The sequence below is a fragment of the Oncorhynchus gorbuscha genome, linkage group LG08 (assembly GCF_021184085.1).
Source record: "Oncorhynchus gorbuscha isolate QuinsamMale2020 ecotype Even-year linkage group LG08, OgorEven_v1.0, whole genome shotgun sequence".
In the NCBI taxonomy this organism is placed as follows: Eukaryota; Metazoa; Chordata; class Actinopteri; order Salmoniformes; family Salmonidae; genus Oncorhynchus; species Oncorhynchus gorbuscha.
In genome coordinates this window covers 28,341,046-28,365,370 of record NC_060180.1, presented here as the reverse complement: position 1 = coordinate 28,365,370, position 24,325 = coordinate 28,341,046, and the positions used below count along the sequence as shown (strand labels likewise).

Below are 24,325 nucleotides of genomic sequence, written 5' to 3'. Positions count from 1 at the left end.
ATTTGTACTATCAAGGACTGTGAAGAGAGCAGTGGCAAAGGTTGATTCAATCATGGTGACTAGAAGTGGCCTTGTTCTGATTAATTGTGTAGAGGAAAAACAGAAGACGCGTGCAATGGATCTGACATAATTCACAGCATCGGAAGTAACCTGTATTGATCTTCGAAGAAGGGCAGCTGCCAAAGGAGTTACAGTATGTCTGGAGTGTCGTTAGATGACGACTACCTTATTCAGAAAATCCCAGGAGTGATCAGTGCATGTCACCTGACCAGTATGGTAAATGGAAAGAAGGAGAAAAACCTATCGATACTATTGCTGGTTGAGGAGACAACCTGCACATGTGAAGCTTGTGTAACGGATGTGAAATGGCTAGCTTAGTTAGCGGTGTGCGCTAAATAGCGTTTCAATCGGTTACGTCACTTGCTCTGAGACCTTGAAGTAGTAGTTCCCCTTGCTCTGCAAGAGCTGTGGCTTTTGTGGAGCGATGGGTAACGATGCTTTGTGGGTGACTGTTGTTGATGTGTGCAGAGGGTCCCTGGTTCGCGCCCGGGTATGGGCGAGGGGACGGACGTAAAGTTATACTGTTACACTTGGATACGTGAGGTATGCGGTGAGAGCATTTGTGTCCAAACAATTACAGTCTGGGAATTGCAAAAGATATGGCCACGTGTCAAATGTTTGCAGATTCCCTATGTGGAGGTGGTAAAGCAGTCAAAGGGTCAAGAGGCCACAGTGCTGAAGAAGATATGACGATGGATGCACCATGATCCGGATACGCACATTGTTAAGAAGGTGGATTTTGTAGCATTTATAGCCACAGTTATTAATTGTACTGCACAAGTGTCCAAGGATTCCAAGAAGTTGGGCATCACTATATCTACAGCCGGGGGCTCCAAGACCTTTTCACTGCAAGGTCTACTGTCGCCAGAAAACGTCCCGCCCTCACAGGATCCTTCTGAGCCTGTCTAGGGCTCATTATTATTTATTATTATTATTATTATTATTAGGGATCTGATTCGAATTTTGGATTTTAACAGAAAAGAAGGTTGATTTTGTTTAGTTAAAATATATTTTTGATCGTTTGTATGGATATTTTTTACGCTGCATTAATTTGTTATTTTTGGGATCTTTGTCATCCCCCCGCACATTAGGTGGCGGAACGCACATCATTATACCAGAGAAGAAGAAGAAGAGGGTGGCTTTGTCGTCACATCCAGTTTCTAAAAACTCTAGAACGTTACAGTCTTTGATTACCGTATGTTCGAGAGCTCTTCTGTGTGTATGACACGGCATATAAAGCTACAGTCATTAATATGACAGTGCATAGCAAACGATTTTGGTATGTGGCGCCAGCAGTTGCCTGATCTCAATGACTATCTACATTTTACACATTCCGAGCAAGTCTGGTCATCGAAATTTTGCTAATACAAGAAATACATTTCAGACCTTTCGTGTGTGCCATCGTTTGCCACCATTGCATTGGCTAGCAACAGGTAAGCTGAATCCATTTGCGGCACATAGGCGGGGTTTGTGCATATTTAGCTATTTAGGCAGCTAGTGTGGGTTAACTGCTAGTTAGCCATATAACTTACATGTGAAGGTCTGTCTTGATTAACAGCCAGTTAGAACGCAGGCACTGCGGTGCTGCCCGCGGACAACTGAACGGTGGATCGCTGTAGCTAGATGGCTAGCTAAAAATGTTAACTAGCTGACTTGTGTCGTGAAATAATAGTACAGCCCTTATAATTGGAGGCATCATTATGTTCCCTTTTTAGATGGTAAGTTATTTCTGTACTTTGCGGAATGGTTTGTTTTTAATAATAATATTTCAAATGGTTTTGTTCCCCTGACACTTGCCCTAGAATATTTGTATAATTCCATGTTGTAGAAGCAGATCTCTTAATGTCACATGCACAAGTAACGTTACAGTGAAATGCCTTTCTTGCGAACTCAACCCAATAATCAATAAAGATGTAATACTAGAAAAAAAACACGAGAAATATGAAGAACTCAATAAGTAAGTATTAAATCGTTATTGATTATTGGGTTGAGTTTGCAAGAAAGGTATTTCACTGTAACGTTACTTGTGCATGTGACATTAAGACATTTGCTTCTACAACATGGAATTATACAAGTATTCTAGGGCAAGTGTCAGGGGAACAAAACAATTTTAAATATTATTATTAAACAAGCCATTCCACAAAGTACAGGGTCAGTTCCAATACAATATTTAAAATGTGCAGGGATACTGGAGTGATGGTGGTAGATATGTATAGGGGTAAGGTGACTAGGCAACAGGATATAGTATAAACAGAGTAGCAGCAGCTTGTATGTGAGTGGATGTGTAGTCTGTATAAATATATGTGCATGTTATGTGTGAGGGTGTAGGGCCCTGTTAGTGCAAAAAAAGAAATATATATATATATAAGTAATTAATTCATCCCCTTGATCTAATGGGGAACTCCATGGGGTAAAACACTTACCGCACACCTGACGGAGGCATTCTAATTATAGTGGCTAGCTAACTACTCTGTCAGAGAAGATTCCAGGCTATCACACTTGCAATGCCATGAAGTCGTTTAGCAAGTAGATAGACCTGTACTTATACTTGTGAAAACAACAGACACAACTGACACCTCAGTGACATTTTAACTGGTGTCTATCAACACGTGAGATAAGAATCTGAACTGCACCGCAGTAAAGATGTTCCAGACCTTTCTAGGGGATACTAAACAAATTTTTGAGAATAACCGCACACCTCCAGCATTGCGAGGCCTTTTATATTCATATAAATCATATACAGCACTAGATAAACATCACACATTCATATAAGTTAACAATGAGACATCTTCGCTCATAAAAATACCTCATCAGATCACTAAAATAGTGCTTTAAACATTCCTTATCAGCAAAGGGTGGGGCATTCATTCTTCTGCTTAAGTAACCTAAATGTGGGCCGTTACAGAAGTGAGTGAATTATAGGATCAGTAGGGTATTAATCAACCCCAGATAAAAAATGGAGGGATCCTCATTGTCATGATTCAAGGGTTAATTTAGTGCACTGCACAGGATGATGTCACACAAACATCGTACTCTGGAATGCTGTTCTGTGGTCATTCAATCTGTTGTGTAATGTGACAGTATTTACAAGACTATTTCAGTCTGTTTCTGGTGCTTTCCATCACAGATTCCCCAGTCACAGATGGCCCAAGTATATACAACTTGATATCAGGACTTCTTTGCCACAACGTATGTATTTCTGGATGTTGACAATTTTGTGCTCCTTAACAGACCTCGTCATGTAATTTATTTGACTCTTCGCTATTTCTCTCATCCTTTCACAGGGACTGTAATCCTGTTGACCTGGTCCACACCAGGAGTGGGGCTAGAGGGGGGGTGGTGGCAATGCTGTGTTGGGGAAATGCTTCCTTCGGTCAGCTAGGTTTGGGCGGGATCGATGAGGAGATTGTGGTGGAGCCCCGGAAATGTGATTTCTTTCATGGGAAGCAGGTGTGTGATATCGGATGTGGCCGACGGCACACCACATTTCTACTGGGAGACGGGACTGTGTACACCTGTGGCTGCAATGACATTGGGCAGCTGGGCCACGAGAAGTCTCGAAAGAAACCAGGTAAGTGTTGCATGCTCCCCTTACTCTAATTAAACCAAAATGGGTCAGTCTAACGCCACATTTGGTTGAAAACTATCTTTAGATTAACTGTGGTAAATCGATGTGTTAAACACGTGTTAAACATGTTAAATGCTTTGTGTTCCCCTTAGAGCAGGTTGTGGCACTAGATGCACAGAACATTGTGGCAGTGTCATGTGGGGAGGCCCATACACTTGCACTGAATGACAAAGGACAAGTGTTTGCATGGGGCTTGGCCACAGATGGACAGCTGGGCCTTGCAAACTTCGAAGAATGTGTACGTGTGCCCAGGTGAATAAAATAATACTTTAAAGTCCTCAGGGAGTTCAAGCATAATGCTGTTCATAAATTATATGCGTACAAATCAACGTGTATGAACATGACCCCATTTGTACCGATACCCTTTGCATTGTGGTATTTAAAAAATTAAAATAAGTGATTTGTGACGTGCCTGACATGTAGTATAGATATATTTCACAACAGCATAATGATTACTTTACTTTAATGGACTTTCTTTTTTTTTTCTCAGAAACATCAAGAGTTTATCAGATGTAGAAATTGCTCAGGTAGCCTGTGGATATCGGCACTCCCATGCTCTGTCTAGAGGTAAGGGGACATTTGAATAGTCCTTTAAGGCAAAGGAAAGTTCTTAATGCCTTTGACTTTTGACGGGTAGCAAGGAAAAATGAAAGGACGCTCTATCATTCCTTACCTACTTCCCTTTGCCAAGGATGCACAGGACTATCCTTTGACGGTTTTCAGCAGAACTCAGCCTAAAGATAATTGTGGGAAATTCTCTGAAACGTTTACTCAACACGATTCAATGCCACTAAATTATCATCATTATTGTGAGTTTGTTTCATACATGTGGATAGATAAATAAAATGTTGCTTCATTCATGCTTTATATTTCAGTTTAGTGACATCTGAAAGTGGCAGAAAGCTGCCTCTTTCAAGGAGTGGGACTCTAACCCGGAAGCTTATAAGAAATCCCGCTTTGCTCTCTGACGAACCATCAATCATGCAAAGCATCAATACAGGACTAAGATCGAGTCGTACTACACCGGCTCTGACGCTCGTCGGATGTGGCAGGGCCTGCAAACCATTAGACTATGATGGGAAGCATGGCTGAGAGCTGCCCAGTGATACGAGCCTACCGGACGAGCTAAACTACTTCTATGCTCACTTCGAGGCAAATAACACTGAAATGTGCATGAGAGCACCAGCTGTACCGTAAGACTGTGATCACACTCTCCGCAGCCGATTTGAGTAATACCTTTAGACGGGTCAACATTCACAAGGCACTTTCAACCTCTCCCTGTCTAAGTCTGTAATACCAACATGTTTTAAGCAGACCACCATAGTGCCTGTGCCCAAGAACACAAAGGTAACCTGCCTAAATGACTACCGACCTGTAGCACTTACAGTTGAAGTTGGAAGTTTACATACACTTAGGTTGGAATCATTAAAACTCGTTTTTCAACCACTCCACAAATGTCTTGTTAACAAACTATAGATTTGGCAAGTCTGTTAGGACATCTACTTTGTGCATGACACAAGTAATTTTTCGAACAATTGTTTAGACAGATTATTTCCCTTATAATTCACTGTAACACAATTCCAGTGGGTCAGTTTACATGCACTAAGTTGACTGTGTCTTTAAACAGCTTGGACAATTACAGAAAATGATGTCATGGCTTTAGAAGCTTCTGATATACTAATTGACATCATTTGAGTCAATTGGAGGTGTACCTGTGTATGTATTTCAAGGCCTACCTTCAAACTCAGTGCCTCTTTGCTTGACATGGGAAAATCCAAATAAATCAGCCAAGACCTCAAACATTTGTTTGTAGACCTCCACAAGTCAGGTTCATCCTTGGAAGCAATTTCAAAATGCCTGAAGGTACCTCGTTCATCTGTACAAACAATAGTATGCAAGTATATACACCAATGGACCACACAGCCGTCAGAACGCTCAGGTCAAAGACAACGTGTTCTGTCTCCTAGAGATGATCGTACTTTGGTGTGCGAAAAGTGCAAATCAATCACAGAACAACAGCAAAGGTACGAAATTATCTATATCCACAGTAAAACAAGTCCTATATCGACATAACCTGAAAGGCCACTCAGCAAGGAAGAAGCCACTGCTCCAAAACCGCCATAAAAAAGCCAGACTATGGTTTGCAACTGCACATGGGGACAAAGATTGTACTTTTTGGAGAAATGTCCCCTGGTCTGATGAAACAAAAAAAAGAACTGTTTGGCCATAATGACCATCGTTATGTCTGGAGGGAAAATGGGGAGGCTTGCAACCCGAAGGAGACCATCCCAACCGTGAAGCATGGGGGTGGCAGCATCATGTTGTGGGGGTGCTTTGCTGCAGGAGGGACTGGTGCACTTCACAAAATAGATGGCATCATGAGGTAGGAAAATTGTGGATATATTGAAGCAACATCTCAAGACATCAGTCAGGAAGTTAAGGATTGGTCGCAAATGGGTCTTCCAAATGGACAATGACCCCAAGCATACTTCCAAAGTTGTGGCAAAATGGCTTAAGGACAATGAAGTCCAGGTATTGGAATGGCCATCACAAAGCCCTGACCTCAATCCCATAGAAAATTTGTTGGCAGAACTGAAAAAGCGTGTGCGAGCAAGGAGCCCTACAAACCTGATTCCGTTACACCAGCTCTGTCAGGAAGAATGGACCAAAATTCACCCAACTTATTGTGGGAAGCTTGTGAAAGGCTAACTGATACATTTGACCCAAGTTAAACAATTTTAAAGGCAATGCTACCAAATACTAATTGAGTGTACATAAACTTCTGACCCACTGGGAATGTGATGAAAGAAATAAAAGCTGAAATAAATCATTCTCTACTATTATTCTGACATTTCACATTCATAAAATAAAGTGGTGATCCTAACTGACCAAAGATGGGGAATTTTTACTAGGATTAAATGTCAGGAATTGTGAAAAACTGAGTTCTGACTTCAAATGTACATGCTACCTCAACTAACCGGCGCCCCCATACATTGACTCTGTACCGGCACCCCCCTGCATATATTGCTCTTTTTTTACTGCTGCTCTTTAATTACTTGTTATTTTTATCGCTTATCTATATTCTTTGAAACCACACTGTCGGTTAGGGGCTCGTAAGTAAGCATTTCACTGTAAGGTCTACCTACACCTGTTGTATTCAGCGCATGTGACTAATACAATTTTATCAGTGAGGCATGAATGAGGATGAACAGATTAAATCGAACCCTATCCTCTTCTTGCTTTTCCTTAAACCGGGTGTACACTATACAAATTTGGCCCCAATTTAGCAGTCCCAGACAAGTTTTTAAGATCTGAGACAAAATCTCAATGTTGTTGCCTACTCGTGGCATGCGGACATTACCGACGCTCGTTTAATGTGAGCATGTCAGAGACTCAATCCGTGGGCTACCGATCTCATCTTTGAGCAGTCCCAGACACTCCAATATTTTCAAATGTTTCATTTTATCGGCACAAAATCTGCAGTGTGAGATGTGCAATGACAAGTTTGGACGATCAGCAATAGCCAATCGGAGCTCGCCAGAAAAGAAGTCAGTGCGATGATGAAGTTCATCATCCAGAATGTGTCTATTTGAGAGAGCGCGTCGACTAGGCTTTCCACTAGCATGTGTTTTGTACTCGCCAAAGTGTCAAATCGTTACAGCTCTGAAGACCACAAGCAATGTTATTCAATTCAAAATGTTGGCTAGATACAGTATTTCAACACTGTATGACAAACTCTTTCCAGTTAGACATTCACGCTTAAGGCTGCTTTGAGCTACATCTGGTTATAGCTACTTAAAATGTTATCACATCATTGTTTTGGCGAGACAGTGTGGTACGGAGAATCCTCACGACCTAGTAAAGAATCTTGTAGTGTTGTGACCTCTGCCTGTGCCACATCGTTTAGTGTGAGCGACACGACAGGAAAAATAGTTGTTTAATGGGAGAGGCTCAGTGATATATTTATTTTCTTATTTCTGAAAGTCGTGTACACCTGGCTTTAGTGACTGTCCCTCCCATCTTTACCTTAAACTCTGACGTTTTCAAACGAGGTCAAGGTAAAGTCACTTAGGAAAGGGAAAAAAATATACATCTCAGAAACTATCCAAATGCACCCAAGGACTTCGAACACAACTAACTTGAATTTCCCCCCGGGGATAATAGACTACTCCAGATTATGCATTCACTTTCTGTCTGGTTTGATTAGACATAAACAGGGAATTTTCTGAACGATTTGCTTGATTAGGTTTCCCATCTTATATTAAATACTTCAAATCTGTTCCCTTGTTTAGGAGGTCAAGTCTATTCATGGGGACAAAACCGATACGGACAACTAGGGCTGGGAGTAGCTGGACAAGGCATCTCTACTCCCCAAGTCATCCAGTCTTTACAGGGGATTCCCTTCATCCAGATCTCAGCAGGGGGTGCTCACAGCTTTGCCCTCACATTCTCAGGGGCCGTATTTGGCTGGGGGCGCAACAAGTTTGGGCAACTCGGCCTCAATGACAACAATGGTAAGACTGACTAAGCAACTTTCCTGTGACTCACTGTTAATCTGTTTTGAAAAGAAGCCAGAAGATATAACATTAAACCAAATAATATTTCAGATCGGTATTATCCAGCCCAGCTCAAGTCCCTCAGGACACAGAGGGTTAGCTACATCTGCTGTGGGGAGGACCACACTGCCGCACTTACAAAGGTAACTTCCTCTTACACAGTGAGGTAGTAGTGTACTCTTAAATATAACTACACTTCGTGTCTTCAGAAAGTATTCATACCCCTCGACTTACTCAATGATTTGTTACAGCCTGAATTCAAAATGGATGATAGTTTTTTTTTTTTTTTTTTTTTCTCACACCCATCTAGACGCACTACCCCATAATGACAAAGTGAAAAAACATTTTTAGAAAGTTCTGCATATTTATTGAAAATGAACCAGTCAAAAGTTTGGACACATCTACTCATTTCAGAGTTTTTAGTTATTTGTACTATTTTCTACAAAACTATGAAATAACGCGTATGGAGATTTTTCAAAGTAGCCACCCTGTGCCTTGATGACAGCTTTGCACACTCTTGGCATTCTCTCAACCAGATTCGAGGTAGCCACCTGTAATGCATTTCAATTAACAGGTGTGCCTTCTTAGAAATTACTTTGTTGAATTTCTTTCCTTAATGCGTTTGAGCCAATCAGTTGTAACAACACAAGGTAGGGGCGGTATACAGAAGATAGTATGGACTTGGTCTTTTACCAAATAGAGCTATGGCAAGAACAGCTCAAATAAGCAAAGAGAAATGACATCCCATCATTACTTTGAGACATGAAGTGCCGTCAATCCAGAACATTTCAATAACTTTAAACGTTTCTTCAAGTGCAGTTGCAAAAATCATCAAGCTCTATGATGAAACAGGCTCTCATGAGGGCTGCCACAGGAAAGGAAGACTCAGAGTTAACTGCTGCAGAGGATACGTTCATTAGTTACCAGCCTCAGAAATTGCAGCCCAAATAAATGCTTCACAGAGTTCAAGTAACAAACACAACTCAATATCAACTGTTCAGAGGAGACTGCGTGAATCATGCCTTCATGGTTGAATTGCTGCAAAGAAACCACTACTAAAGGACACCAAAAAGAAGAGACTTAGAAACACGAGCAATGGACATTAGACCGGTGGAAACCTGTCCTTTGGTCTGAGTCCAAATTAGAGATTTTTGGTTGTAACCGCCATGTCTTTGTGAGACGCAGAGTAGGTAAACTGGTGATCTCCACATGTTTCCCACCGTGAAGCATGGAGGAGGTGGTGTGATGGTGTGGGGGTGCTTTGCTGGTGACACTGTCAGTGATTTTATTTAGAATTCAAGGCACACTTAACCAGCATGGCTACCACAGCGATACGCCATCCCATCTGGTTTGCGCTTAGTGGGACTATAATTTGTTTTTCAACAGGACAATGACCCAACACACCTCCAGGCTGTGTAAGGGCTATTTGACCAAGACGGAGAGTGATGAAGTGCTGCATCAGATGACCTGGCCTTCACAATCATCTGACCTCAACCCAACTGCGATGGGTTGGGATGAGTTGGACCGCGGAGTGAAGAAAAAGCAGCCAACAAGTGCTCGGCATATGTCGGAATGCCTTCAAGACTGTTGGAGAAGCATTCCAGATGAAGTTGTTTGAGAGAATGCCAGGAGTGTGCAAAGCTGTCATCAAGGCAAAGGGTGGCTACTTTGAAGAATGTAAAATCTCAAATATATATTGATTTAATTATTATTTTTTTGTTTAATGTTACTACATGATTCGTATGTGTTATTTCAAAGTTTTGATGTCTTCACTATTATTCTACAATGTAAAAATAAAAACCCTTGAATGAGTAGGTGTGTCCAAACTTTGGACTTTTATTGTAAGCTTTCACACCGCTTTGCTATGACACTCCAAATTGAGCTAATGTGCATTCAATTTCCTTTGATCATCCTTGAGATGGCACTACAACTTGGTTGGAGTCCACCCAGCAGCTTTGCAGTTCTAGACACACTCAAACCAGTGCGCCTGGCACCTACTACTATACCCCATTCCAAAGGCACTTCAATCTTTTGTCTTTCCCATTCACCCTCTGAATGACACGCATACACAATCCATGGCTCAATCTTCTTAAGGTTTATAAATCCTTTAACCTGTGTCCTTCCCTTCACCTCTGATTTGAAGTGGATTTAACAAGTGAGAAGGGATCATAGCCTTTTCCTGGTCAGTCTGTTATGGAAAGAGCAGGTGTTCCCAATGTTTTGTTCAGTGTATATCTGGGGAAGGATATTAAACCATTTCTAGTGTTGATTAGGAAATGGAAAAAAATATGGAAATACCAAGACTCTCCCTGGAGGTGACCAATGACAACTCTGACAGAACTATGGAGTTCCTTGGTTGGGATGGGAGAACCTGCCAGTAAAACAAGTCTTTACAGCACTTCACCAATCTGGGCTTTATGGGAGGGTGGCCAGACGGAAGCCACTCCTTAGAAAAAGGCACATGACTGCACGCCTGGAGTTTCCAAAAAGGCACGTGAAAGACAGCTCATAAGGCAAAATATTCTGTGGTCTGATTAGACAAAAATATAACTCTTTAGTCTGAATACAAAGCACTATGTCTGGAGAGAACCAGACACCGCTCATCACCCGTCTAACACCATCTCTACCGTGAAGCATGGTGGTGGCAGCATCATGCTATGAGGATGCTTTTCAGTGGCAGAGACTGGGAGACTGGTAAGGATAGAGGGAACAATGAATGGAGCCAAATATAGGCAAATCCTTGATGAGAACCTGCTTCAGAGTGCAAATGACCTTAGACTGGGGCAAAGAGTATATTCCAACAGGACAATGACCCCAAGCATACAGCCAAAGCAACACTGAAATGGCTTTAGAACAAGTGTCTCTGAGTGGCCCAGCCAAAGCCCAGACTTGAGTCCCATTAAATCTGTGGAAAGACTTGAAGATGGCTGTTCACTGTCGCTCCCCATCCTACTTAGCACATTTTCTCAAGTTCTATAAGGAAGAATGGGAGAAAATCCCCAAATCCAGATGTGCAAAGCTGATAGACATACACAAGACGACTCAAACCTGTAATCGCTGACAAAGGTGCTTTCACAAAGTGTTGACTCGAGTGTGAATACTTATGTAAATTTGATATTTCTGTCTTTTAATTTTAAATAACTTGCCAAAAATATCTAACATATTTTAACTTTGTCATTAAGGGGTATTGTGTGTCAATGCATGAGGGGGAAGGAGAAAAAAAGGTAATCCCTTTTTGAAATCAGGCTGTAACACAACAAAATGTGGAATAAGTAGAGGGGTATGAATACTTTCTGAAGGCACTGTGCATTATTTCATTCCTACTGAACAAAAATATAAATGCAACATGCAGCAATTTCAAAGTTTTTACTGAGAGAATTCATATAAGTAGATCAGTCAATTGAAATAAATTCATTAGGCCCTAATCTATGGATTTCGCATGACTGGGAATACAGATATGCATCTGTAGGTCACAGATACACTATCTATACAAAATGATGTGGACACCCCTTCAAATGAGTGAATTCGGCTATTTCAGCCACACCTGTTGCTGACAGGTGTTTAAAATCGAGCACACATTCATGCAATTTCCATAGACAAACATTGGCAGTAGAATGGCTTTACTGAAGAGCTCTGACTTTCAAATTTCTGCCCTGCTAGAGCTTCCCCGGTCAACTGTCAGGGCTGTATTGTGAAGTGGAAACGTCTAGGAGCAACAACGGCTCAGCCGTGAAGTGGTAGCTCACACAAGCTCACAGAACTGAAGTGCGTAGCGCCTAAAAATTGTCTTCCTCGATTGCAACACTCACTACCGAGTTCAAAACGGCCTCTGGAAGCAACGTCAGCACAATAACTGTTCATCAGGAGCTTCATGAAATGTGTTTCCATGACCGAGCAGCCACACACAAGCCTAAGATCACCATGCGCAATGCCAAGAATTGGCTGGAGTGGTGTAAAGCTGCCGCCGTTGGACTCTGGAGGAGTGGAAACGCGTTTTCTGTAGTGATGAATGACGCTTCACTATCTGGCAGTCCGACGGACTAATTTGTTTTTTTGCAGATGCTAGGAGAACGCTACCTATAATAATATATAATATATTATTAATATATGCCATTTAGCAGACGCTTTTATCCAAAGCAACTTACAGTCATGTGTGCATACATTCTACGTATGGGTGGTCCCGGGGATCGAACCCATTACCCTGGCGCTACAAGCGCCATGCTCTACCAACTGAGCTACAGAAGTGGGCTACCTGCCCGACTGCATAGTGCCAACTAAAGTTTGGTTAAGGAGGAATAATTGTTCAGGCTAGGCCCCTTAGTTCCAATAAAGGGAAATCTTAACGCTACAGCATACAATGACATTCTAGACGATTCTGTGCTTCCAACTTTGTGGCAACAGTTTGGGGAAGGCTCTTTCCTGTTTCAGTATGACAATGCCCCCAGGCACAAAGCAAGGTCCATACAGTAATGGTCTGTCTATCGGTGTGGAAGAACTTGACTGGCCCGCACAGAGCCCTGACCTCTATCCCATCGAACACCTTTGGGATGAATTGGAACGCTGACTCCGAACCAGGCCTAATCGCCCAACATCAGTGCACAACCTCACTAATGCTAGTGGCTGAATGGAAGCAAGCCCCTGCAGCAATCTTCCAGCATCTAGTGGAAAGCCTCCCAAAAGAGTGGAGGCTGTTATAGCAGCAAAGGGGTGAACAACACCATATGCATTCCCATGTTTTTGGAATGAGATGTTTGACAAGCAGGTGTCCACATACTTTTGGTCATGTAGTGTACCTTAACGAAAAGGTAGGGGCGTGGATCAGAACACCAGTCAGTATCTGGTGTGACCACTATTTGTCTCATGCAGCACGACCCCTCTCCTTCGCATAATGTGATCAGGCTGTTGATTGTGGAATGTTGTCCCACTCTTTAATGGCTGTGCGAAGTTGCTGGATATTGGCAGGAACTGGAACACTGTCGTGAACATGTCGATCCACAGCATCCCAAACCTACTCAATGGATAACATCTGAGTATGCAGGCCATGGAAGAACTGGGTAATTTTCAGCTTCCAGGAATTGTGTACAGATTCTTGCGACATGGGGTCGTGCATCATTATGCTGAAACCTGAGGTGATGGTGGCAGATGGATGGCACGAAAATGGGCCTCAGGATCTCGTCACAGTATCTCTGTGCATTCAAATTGCCATAAATAAAATGCAATTGTGTTCATTGTCCGTAGGTTATGCCTGCCCATACATTAACCCCACCAAACCGCTCTTCCACAAGACCCCATACACATGGTCTGCTATTGTGAGGCCAGTTGGACATACTGCCAAATACTGCGGCTTATGGTAGATACATGAACATTTAATTCTTTGGCAACATCTCTGGTGGACATTCCTGCAGTCAGCATGCCAATTGCCCACTCCTTCAACTTGAGACATCTGTGGTGTTGTGACAACTGCACATTTCAGTGGGCTTTGATTGTCCCCAGCAAAAAGTGCACCTGTGTAATGATCATGCTGTTTTAATCAGCTTCTTGATATGCCACACCTGCTTTGTGTGTGTGGAACATTTCTGGTATCTTTTATTTCAGCTCATTAAACATGGGACAAACACATTACATGTTGCATTTATATTTATGTTTCGTGTACATTCTGAAACCCCTTTCACCTCCTTAAGATTTTGTTTTGTTTCTTTCATAGGAAGGAGGTGTGTTTACATTTGGAGCAGGAGGGTATGGCCAGCTTGGACATAACACTACAAACCATGAGATCAACCCCAGGAAGGTGTTTGAGCTCATGGGAAATGTAGTCACACAGATATCCTGTGGAAGGTACAGCACACTGTCTGCTGCGCTGTCTCTGCTTTCAAATGTGGCACTGGTTTGTTTTAGAATACACAAAGCAGATTCACCAAGTCCATAGTCTCCAGAAAGATTTTGAAAATCATGTGTAGCGTGAGGGGAAATGCATGCATCTGAAACCTATGGTATCTGGGGGACACAAGTATTTGGGCTGACATTTCAAAGTTCCTAAAACACTAATATCATAGAACACATGGTGTCTTGAGAAACATTTGTGATATTTTGTATGTCCTTTCAAGACAGCACACTCTGGCCTTCATCCCCTCCTCTGGAAAGATGGATTCATTTGGGCTGGGAGGGAACGGGCAGCTCGGTACACGCTCCACATCCAACAGGAACAGCCCTGCCCCAGTCAAAGGCCCCTGGGTGGCCTACAATGGCCCGACGCCCACAATCGCAGGTTAGTGCAGGCCCCCTCAGACGGGTTCCACAGGTAAACACTTCAAGTTTCTGCATCTAATTTGAATCTTTGATTCAGAAGACTGATCATAACTTTATATTCCAGACATGGAGCAGGGCTGCTGTGTTAAGAGGATCTATGCTGGAGGGGACCAGAGCTTTGCCCACTGTTACACTCCCCAGGTCATTTTCATACCCCATCAGCCCTAATTTATCAAGAGTCCTCATAACTAAGGTTCTGCGCTAACAAATGTTTTATTTATTTTTACATGAAGTGTTGCCAATCCTATTTGGTGATTTTGGTGATACAGTTTGTAAACATGTCAGAAAGACTTGCACGTGCTGAAAACATGTCAATGCTTACCGTTTACATGTTCATGATAGTGAAATGGTTTACTTTTTGTCGTTTCTAAGTAATTTAATACAATTTATTCTGCTAGAACCCTCTGGTGCCTGACGACATCAGAATACCAGATCCCAGAAGACACATATGCACCTTATCTGCTGATCTCACTCAGAGATGGCTGAACCATTATACACACGGAAGACTCCCACAAGAGATTTCCAAGTAAAATCCTCACTTCTCAAAATACGCTCATAAATTAGAATTAGCTATAGTATGGATGAACAGTGGCTTTTTTTTTTGGTCCCAGCTAGATTGTGTATCTGCATGAGACTGTGTTGAACACTGTTTTTCTTTGACTTTTTTCTTGTAGCGAGATTGATCTTGTGTTTTCCTCTGCAAGTTGCCTCAATGGAAGCTTTCTCTCTGGCAGGTAATATCAATTACACTTCACTTTGAAAATGTTACTGAAAGTATTGAAATGATAAAATTAAAAAAATTGAAGAAGAAAAACTTTGGGAAAGGAGGATACAACTGTCTGCCTTCAACTGAAATGGGACGATCAGTCTGCGTGTTCATTGACGATTTCTGAAGTGTCAACATTTACTCTATGAATTAAAGCTTTTGCTATGTTCTATTGTCATTGATGCATGTTTTACTGAAGAGAACCTCTGTTTTGTGTAGCCATCCAGATCACTACAACACGAGCAGTAAATGCTCAGGGGTGGACATGAACATGGCTCGCCTCTTGTTTCATAGAGTCGTTCAACATGACTATCCAGAAGTTGCACAGCAGGTGACTTGTATATGGCCGAGAGTAATTACATTTTGAAGTATGGTTTACCAAAAAATATTCATCATGTTATGACATTTGTCGACGCTTTAGCATTGTAGGGTATTCCAATTAGTGGTGCAAATAAAGGGAGTCAGTATATTATAAGTCTGGCTGGCTAAAATGACAGTTATCCACTTAACTACAATAGATGTATGTTTGACACCATTCTGTATGAATTGTTATAGCATTAAACATTACACTGTGTTCTCATGTGTCAGATTGCAGCCAGTCTGGAAAAGAACCTGATTCCCAGACTAAGCAGCTCCCCTCCAGACATCGAGGCGCTGAGACTCTACCTCACCCTGCCAGAGTGTCCTCTCTTCAGCGACCCAAACACATATGTGACTCTGGCCATCCCTTTTGCCAAGGCACTCATCAGTCTGAAAGAGGCTCCACTGAAGGTGCTTGGTAAGTTGCTACAGTTGAAGTTGGAAGTTCACATATAGTCGTGGCCAAAAGTTTTGAACGACACAAATATTAATTTCCACAAAGTTTGCTGCCTCAGTGTCTTTAGATATTTTTGTCAAATGTTACTATGGAATACTGAAGTATAATTACAAGCATTTCATAAGTGTCAAAGGCTTTTATTGACAATTACATTAAGTTGATGCAGGGAGTCAATATTTGCAGTGTTGACTCTTTTTCAAGACCTCTGCAATCATCCCTGGCATGCTGTCAATGAACTTCTGGGCCACATCCTGACTGATGGCAGCCCATTGTTGGGGCGGCAGGGTAGCCTAGTGGGCTAGTAACCGAAAGGTTGCAAGATCGAATCCTTCTTTTTTTTTTCACCAGGTAGGCCAGTTGAGAACAAGTTCTCATTTGCAACTGCGACCTGGCCAAGATAAAGCATAGCAGTATGAACAGACAACACAGAGTTACACATGGAGTAAACAATTAACAAGTCAATAACACAGTAGAAAAAAAGAGTCTATATACATTGTGTGCAAAAGGCATGAGGAGGTAGGCGAATAATTACAATTTTGCAGATTAACACTGGAGTGATAAATGATCAGATGGTCATGTACAGGTAGAGATATTGGTGTGCAAAAGAGCAGAAAAGTAAATAAATAAAAACAGTATGGGGATGAGGTAGGTAAAATTGGGTGGGCTATTTACCGATAGACTATGTACAGCTGCAGTGATCGGTTAGCTGCTCAGATAGCAGATGTTTAAAGTTGGTGAGGGAGATAAAAGTCTCCAATTTCAGCGATTTTTGCAATTCGTTCCAGTCACAGGCAGCAGAGAACTGGAACGAAAGGCGGCCAAATGAGGTGTTGGCTTTAGGGATGATCAGTGAGATACACCTGCTGGAGCGCGTGCTACGGGTGGGTGTTGCCATCGTGACCAGTGAACTGAGATAAGGCGGGGCTTTACCTAGCATGGACTTGTAGATGACCTGGAGCCAGTGGGTCTGGCGACGAATATGTAGCGAGGGCCAGTCGACTAGAGCATACAGGTCGCAGTGGTGGGTGGTATAAGGTGCTTTAGTGACAAAACGGATGGCACTGTGATAAACTGCATCCAGTTTGCTGAGTAGAGTGTTGGAAGCTATTTTGTAGATGACATAGGCGAAGTCGAGGATCGGTAGGATAGTCAGTTTTACATTTCACATTTATTTTAAGAATGTGAAATGTCAGAATAATAGTAGAGAGAATGATATAATTCAGCTTTTATTTCTTTCATCTCATTCCCAGTGGGTCAGAAGTTTACATGCTACCAAATACTAATTGAGTGTATTGCCTTTAAATTGTTTAACTTGGGTCAAATGTTTCGGGTAGCCTTCCACAGAGCTGGTGTAACGGAGTCAGGTTTGTAGGCCTTGCTCGCACACGCTTTTTCATTTCTGCCCACAAATGTTCTATAGGATTGAGGTCAGGGCTTTGTGATGGCCATTCCAATACCTGGACTTTGTTGTCCTTAAGCCATTTTGCCACAACTTTGAAAGTATGCTTGGGGTCATTGTCCATTTGGAAGACCCATTTGCGACCAAGCTTTAACTTCCTGACTGATGTCTTGAAATGTTGCTTAAATATATCCACATAACTTTCCTGCCTCATGATGCCATCTAATTTGTGAAGTGCACCGATCCCTCCTGCAGCAAAGCACCCCCGCAACATGATGCTGCCACCCCTGTACAGCATCATGGTGTGGGATGGTGTTCTTCGGCTTGCAAGCATCCCCCTTTTTCCTCCAAATATAATGATGGTCATTATGGCCAAACAGTTCTAATTTTATTTCATCAGACAGGAGGGCATTTCTCCAAAAAGTACAATCTTTGTCCCCATGTGCAGCTGCAAACCGTAGTCTGGCTGTTTTGGAGCAGTGGCTTCTTCATTGCCGAGCGGCCTTTCATGTTATATCGATATAGGACTCTTTACTGTGGATATAGATACTTTTGTACCTGTTTCCTCCAGCATCTTCAAGGTCCTTTGTTCTAGGATTGATTTGCATTTTTAGTACCAAAGTACGTTCATCTCTGAGACAGAACGCGTCACCTTCCTGAGCGGTATGACGGCTGTGTGGTCCCATGGTGTTTATACTTGCGTACTGTTGTTTGTACAGATGAACGTGGTACCTTCAGGCTTTTGGAAATTGCTCCCAAGGATAAACCATACTTGTAGAGGTCTACAATTTTTGTTTTCTAAGATCTTGGCTGATTTCTTTTGATTTTCCCATGATGTCAAGCAAAGAGGCACTGAGTTTGAAGGTAGGCCTTGAAATACATCCACAGGTATACCTCCAATTGACTCAAATGATGTCAATTAGCCTATCAGAAGCTTCTAAAGCCATGACATCATTTTCTGGAATTTTCCAAGCTGTTTAAAGGCACAGTTATTCTTAGTGTATGTAAACTTCTGACCCACTGGAATTGTGTTACAGTGAATTATAAGTGAAATAATCTGTAAACAATGCACACAGTAGATGTCCTAACCGACTTGACAAAACTATAGTTTTTAACAAGAAATTTGTGGAGTGGTTGAAAAATGAGTTTTAATGACTCCAACTGAAGTGTATGTAAACTTCCAACTTCAGCTGTATATTCGGTGAACATAATGGAGCAGCAAATTGTTCAGAGAGAGATTAAGTCTGGGTATTTAATTGATGTATTAGCAGGTTTTGGTATTTTGAGTGATTATTCAACATATTGATTTCAATCAAAGTGTTTTTATAGATTCTACTATGTGGTCAGGTAAACCTCTTAGTTTATTCGATTTTTGCATCCAAATTGTCTTACGTCTCTTTGCTTTGCTCTGTACTGATCCAGGCAACTGGTGGTCTCAATTCGAAGCCCCAGTCTTCCAGAGGCTTGTGGAGCTGTATAAGGTGGTGGTGGTTTACCTGCTGAAGATGCACAAGGTGGGAGTCCCCCACTCAGAGCAGAGGGTCTTCACCTGCTTCCTGGACACGGCACTCAAGCTTCTGGAGATCCTGCACGCTGTGAGTGTTCATACACAAATCACATACGCCGGATTCACACTATGGGGCCGAGCTGTATGGCGTGATTCTAGCAATACTGTAGAAGAGCATTTCTCACATTACTCCTAGTTATCGACGGAAACATTTATTGTTTTAATTTAAAAAATGGTTGCTTTTCCTTCAAATGCATCAGGGTTAACCGTTTTATTTTATTTTTATTGATCTCCTAGGTGAACGAAAGAGCCGGACATATCATACAGTACGACAAATTCTACATTCACGAGTTGGATGACCTGATAGACATCCGAAACGACTACATCACATGGATTCAACAGCAGATGTACTCTATGGTGAGTTGAGCAACTTTAATACTACGATCCCTGAATGCACAATATTATTGAGAACCCATGGAATCTCATCTTTTACAAATGCTGTCATTACTAATTTATTGCTTCTGTCCCCTTAGGCTCATGACAGTGCGGTCACCCTCTGTAAGTACCCCTTTGTGTTTGATGCCCAGGCGAAGACCACCCTGCTTCAAACTGATGCTGTTATTCAAATGCAGGTAAGGATGAATGACTCATTTGTTTTTACACATTGAACAAAATAATTGATCGTGTGACAATTTCCATGATTTATCTTGTAGTTGCACCATGACGGTTGAGCTCTTTTTTTTGTCTTATGCTTGCTTGTTTAGCTTTTCAAGCACCTTGAGATTTTTCTGTATAATGAAAAGCGCTGTAGAGGTTGAATGGATTTAGAATTATTTCTGGTGTCATTAGATGGCAGTGGACCAGGCACAGCGGCAAAACTTCAGCTCCATGTTCCTTCCCGTGGTGGAGTCTGTTAACCCCTGCCTCATCCTCATTGTGAGGAGGGAGAACATCGTCGGGGACACCATGGATGTCCTCAGGAAGTCCAAGAACGTTGACTACAAGAAACCTCTGAAGGTTAGCCTGTTTACCCTCTGCCATCACACCTGGGTTGTGTTCATTAGGGCACGCTATAGCAACACAAAAATGAGCATATCTTATCCTGACTTATCCCCCCCCCCCCTATTTTCTTCCGTTGCCTAACACAACCCTGAACCTGAATTTGTCAGATCAGACTGCTGTCCTAGATGTACGCTGGAGTTGATGGTTATGTTTTTGCAATGCAGGTGATCTTTGTTGGAGAAGAGGCGGTAGATGCAGGTGGTGTGCGGAAGGAGTTCTTCCTTCTCATCATGAGAGAGCTCCTGGACCCCAAATACGGCATGTTCCGATACTACGAGGAGTCCAGGCTGATCTGGTTTGCAAACAAGGTACACTGTTCTATTGATACATTTCACTCTTGTTTCATTCCAGTGAAATGTGCGTTGTGCCCTTTCAGAAAACTCTCTATCTTTACGTTGACACTTTGTCGAGGTATTCCCAGTAATGTTATGTTGTGGTATTCTGTTTAAAATCTGAAGTACTGGTATGCTTGGACACCATCCTGGTTGCATTTCCTCACTATGGACCATGTTCCTCTCAGACGTTTGAGGACATTGACCTGTTCCACCTCACCGGGGTCATCTGTGGGCTGGCCATCTACAACCTCACCATCGTGGACCTCCACTTCCCAGTGGCCCTGTACAAGAAGCTGCTGAAGAGGAACCCCACGTTGGATGATCTTAAGGAGCTGATGCCTGATGTGGGGAGGTCAGCTTAGGGGTCAAGCACCTCAGGGGTTTCCCTTAAGCACTAATGTGGATGCTCAGTCTGCTTATTGCTTTCATGGTGCAATAAAATATAAATGGTTGTGGAAGATTTTTGAGCATCAGAGGATATGAGAAGGTTGACAAATTGGCAAATTTGATTGTTTCAAAAAAGTTTATTCCAAATTATACACTGAGAATACCCAACATTAGTATTGAATTGCAATTGGACCCCATCAGGGCATGGACTATACAAGGTGTCAAAAGCATTTCATCCCACAGTTGTTAGGTTGGCCGGATGTCCTTTTGGTGGTCGACCATTTTTGATATACACGGGAAACTGGAAAAACCCAGCAGTGTTGCAGTTCTTGACACAAACCAGTGCCCCTGGTACCTACTTCCATACCCTATTTAAAGGAACTTTAAATATTGTCTTCCCTATTCAAATTAAATAATTAAATAAATGTTTCCCCTCATCAATCTACACACAATAACCAATAATCAGAGTGAAAACAGGTTTTTAGAATTGATAAATAAAAATACATTTTTTTTTTTACATAAGTATTCAGACCATTTGGTATGAGACTCAAAATTGAGCTCAGGTGCATCCTGTTTCCATTGATCATCCTTGTGATGTTTCTACAACCTGCTTAGAGTTTGCCAAAAGGCACCTAAAGGACACTGACCATAAAAAACAAGATTCTCTGGTATTATGAAACTAAGATTGAACTCTTTGGCCTGAAGGCCAAGCTTTACGTCTGGAGGAAACCTGGAACCATTCCTACGGTGAAGCATGGTGGTGGCAGCATCATGTTTTGATGTTTTTCAACGGCAGGGACTGGGAGACTAGTCAGGATCGAGAGAAAGATAGATCCTTAATGAAAACTGCTCCAGAGCGCTCAGGACCTCAGACTTGGGGTGAAGTTTCACCTTCCAACAGGACAACAAGCACAAAGCCAAGACAACGCAGGAGTGGCTTTGGGACAAGTCTCTGAATATCCTTGAGTGGCCCCGCCGGAGCCCGGACTTGAACCCGACTGAACATCTCTGGAGTGACCTGAAAATAGCTGTGCCGCGACGCTCCCAATCCAACCTGACAGAGCTTGAGAGGATCTGCGGAGAATAATAGAAGAAACTCCCCAAATACAGGTGTGCCAAGTTTGTCACATCATATCCAAGAAGACTCGACTCGCTGTGAAAGGTGCTTCAACAAGGTAGTGAGTAAAGGGTCTGAATACTTATTTAATTGTGATATTTCCATTTTATTTTATATGCATTAGCAAAAATTTCTACACACCTGTTTTTGCTTTATCATTATGGGGTATTGTGTGTTGATTGAGTAGAAAAAACAATCAACGTAACAATGTGGAAAACGTCAAGGAGTCTGCATACTTTCCGACTGCACCGTGGGCTGTAGTATGAGCAATTGTCCCTTTTTTCACTGAAAACCAGGAGTCTGCAGCAGTTACTAGACTACACAGACGATGATGTTGAAGACACATTCTGCTTGAACTTCACCGTAGGTTTCAACATTTTTTTACATCAATGTACTTTCTCTTGTCTAGAGATGGCAAAGGGGTGACGTGTGCAAGGCTTACTAGGAGAAGTCAATGTAATTTGTCCAACTTGTTTCAGGTTACAGTGGAAAACTTTGGCGCCACAGAGGTCTTAGAACTGGTTCCAAATGGCATGGATATCTGTGTTGACAACTCAAACAGGTACTTTTACAGGGTATTCCAAGTTCTTCTAATTGAACTTCTACTTAGCGACAAAGTCGGGCTGAATGTTAAGTGGATTGATTTGATTCAAAGTTTTTGAACAAATGTGTAGTTCTGTAACAAAATGGTGCTTAATCGTATGTCTTGTCTGAGTGTCTAAACATATGTAGAGAGCCTCTGAGTGTCTGCTGATGCGTTTCTGAATATTATTTTTCATGGCGTTCCCCCTCAGGCCTGAGTTTGTCTCTGCATACGTGGACTACATCTTCAATAAATCAGTGGCAGCGCTTTTCGAGTCCTTTTTCGCAGGCTTCCACAAAGTGTGTGGTGGCAAAGTCCTGGAGCTGTTCCAGCCCAACGAACTGCAGGCCATGGTCATTGGCAACACCAACTACGATTGGAAAGAGCTTGAAAAGGTACAGAGGTGTCCCCATTTAGCTTGAATGATATAAATTGGTCTTGGAGTGGTACAGTAATGGAATTTGTTTCTTTCACCAGAGCACTGAGTATAAAGGAGAGTATTGGGCTGAAAATCCAACCATTAAGTTCTTCTGGGAGGTGTTCCACGATCTCTCTTTGGAGAAGAAGAAGCTCTTTCTCCGTAAGGCACTCTCTTTGAAAGCATTCAGACTGTCATAGCCCCTGCTAGCATGGCATTGTGACATTTACTGCTTAAATGCTTTTGGCACTAAAGTAATGTGTATTGTATTTTCAGTGTTTCTCACAGGAAGTGACCGCATTCCCATCCTGGGCATGAAAAGCCTGAAACTGGTGATCCAACCCACGGGAGGCGGGGAACACTACCTGCCCGTTGCACACACCTGCTTCAACCTATTGGACCTGCCCAAATACAGCAGCCGGGAGACGCTCCAAAACAAGCTTCTCCAAGCCATAGATCACAATCAAGGTTTCAACCTGGCCTAACAAATGGCACACAGATAATGCCTAGCTCCACCCAGACTGTCACATGCACACGTCTTTGCCCCGTCAACTGACTCGATTCCTGCTTTAAGACTGCAGCACTGTCACTGGCGTGAAATGGAACAGACTAAGCAGCATTTGCAGGTGGGCAAATGGTTATGCAAGAGGCTTGAGGGCTTTCTAATTCAAGGCCAATCTTTGCTTCGATATTTCAGCATCATTTACAGTTTCACACGTCACAATATTGAAGACCCAGTTTAGTTCAAATTCAATTCATATTGTTTGATATTTCTCTTGTAGATTAGCTTTTACCCGTGTTTGGATATAAACCTGTCTAAATAGGCCAAAGTTCTGGTATAAAATCTTTAAGCTCAGCTGGCACAATATAGCACTGTTCATGAATTAAATGAATCTTCTACTTTAGCAATTTCTACCACGAATAGAAATGAATCTACCATGGTAAAAACATGGTATGAATGTGAGCATTTGATGTTGGGTGGAAGTTCTTGGCTGTAAGCCTTAAAACTAGACAAATAAAAAAAATAAAACATTACAGCCATTGGTATTGTGTGTATGACCAAGTGTAAATGAATTTTGGCTTCAACTGTTAGAATGCTGCTCTAAAACATTGCATTTTTGTGGAAATTATAGGCTAGTACCAACATGACTTGTTTATCAATATAATTCTTCTAAAATGTGTATTGCGATAACACTTCGGTGCTTTATAATTACTTCACAAAAACTACACTAAACTGTAGATGACGCTCACGTTATACATCACTTAATGGATTTCTTTTCCATGTGTATGTGGCATTGGGGAAAGTATGATTGAAAAAAAATAACACATGTAAAGTGTTGGTCCCATGTTTCATGAGTTGAAATAAAATATCCCCGACATTTTC

At 42.1% G+C, this 24,325-nt stretch overlaps 1 protein-coding gene across 2 annotated transcripts; it reads left to right on the top strand.

The window, feature by feature from the left end:
- The first annotated feature begins 1,212 nt into the window (after positions 1-1,212).
- Positions 1,213-24,325, top strand: herc4 (HECT and RLD domain containing E3 ubiquitin protein ligase 4). 2 transcript variants are annotated; one of them, XM_046359039.1, is made up of 26 exons: positions 1,216-1,339; positions 1,445-1,493; positions 3,188-3,249; positions 3,345-3,631; positions 3,781-3,940; positions 4,179-4,255; positions 7,981-8,202; positions 8,296-8,387; positions 13,949-14,079; positions 14,349-14,509; positions 14,615-14,691; positions 14,949-15,076; positions 15,225-15,284; positions 15,536-15,647; positions 15,905-16,094; positions 18,949-19,127; positions 19,337-19,456; positions 19,573-19,671; positions 19,889-20,056; positions 20,266-20,409; positions 20,622-20,788; positions 22,237-22,303; positions 22,420-22,502; positions 22,735-22,918; positions 23,001-23,103; positions 23,218-24,325. In XM_046359039.1, the coding sequence occupies exons 4-26, from the start codon at positions 3,406-3,408 to the stop codon at positions 23,424-23,426; spliced, it is 3,159 nt and encodes a 1,052-aa protein (XP_046214995.1). In that variant the 5' UTR covers positions 1,216-1,339; positions 1,445-1,493; positions 3,188-3,249; positions 3,345-3,405; the 3' UTR covers positions 23,427-24,325. The 2 variants fall into 2 exon arrangements, with proteins under 2 accessions (XP_046214996.1, XP_046214995.1); XM_046359040.1 differs by having other exon boundaries at positions 1,213-1,493; positions 18,955-19,127.

Coding starts and splice junctions, on each gene's coding strand:
- herc4 (XM_046359039.1), top strand. CDS start 3,406: ATGCTGTGTTGGGGAAATGCTTCCTTCGGTCAGCTAGGTTTGGGCGGG. Junction 16,095..18,948: donor GGCTCCACTGAAGGTGCTTG/GTAAGTTGCTAC, acceptor TGCTCTGTACTG/ATCCAGGCAACTGGTGGTCT. Junction 22,919..23,000: donor ATTGGAAAGAGCTTGAAAAG/GTACAGAGGTGT, acceptor TTCTTTCACCAG/AGCACTGAGTATAAAGGAGA.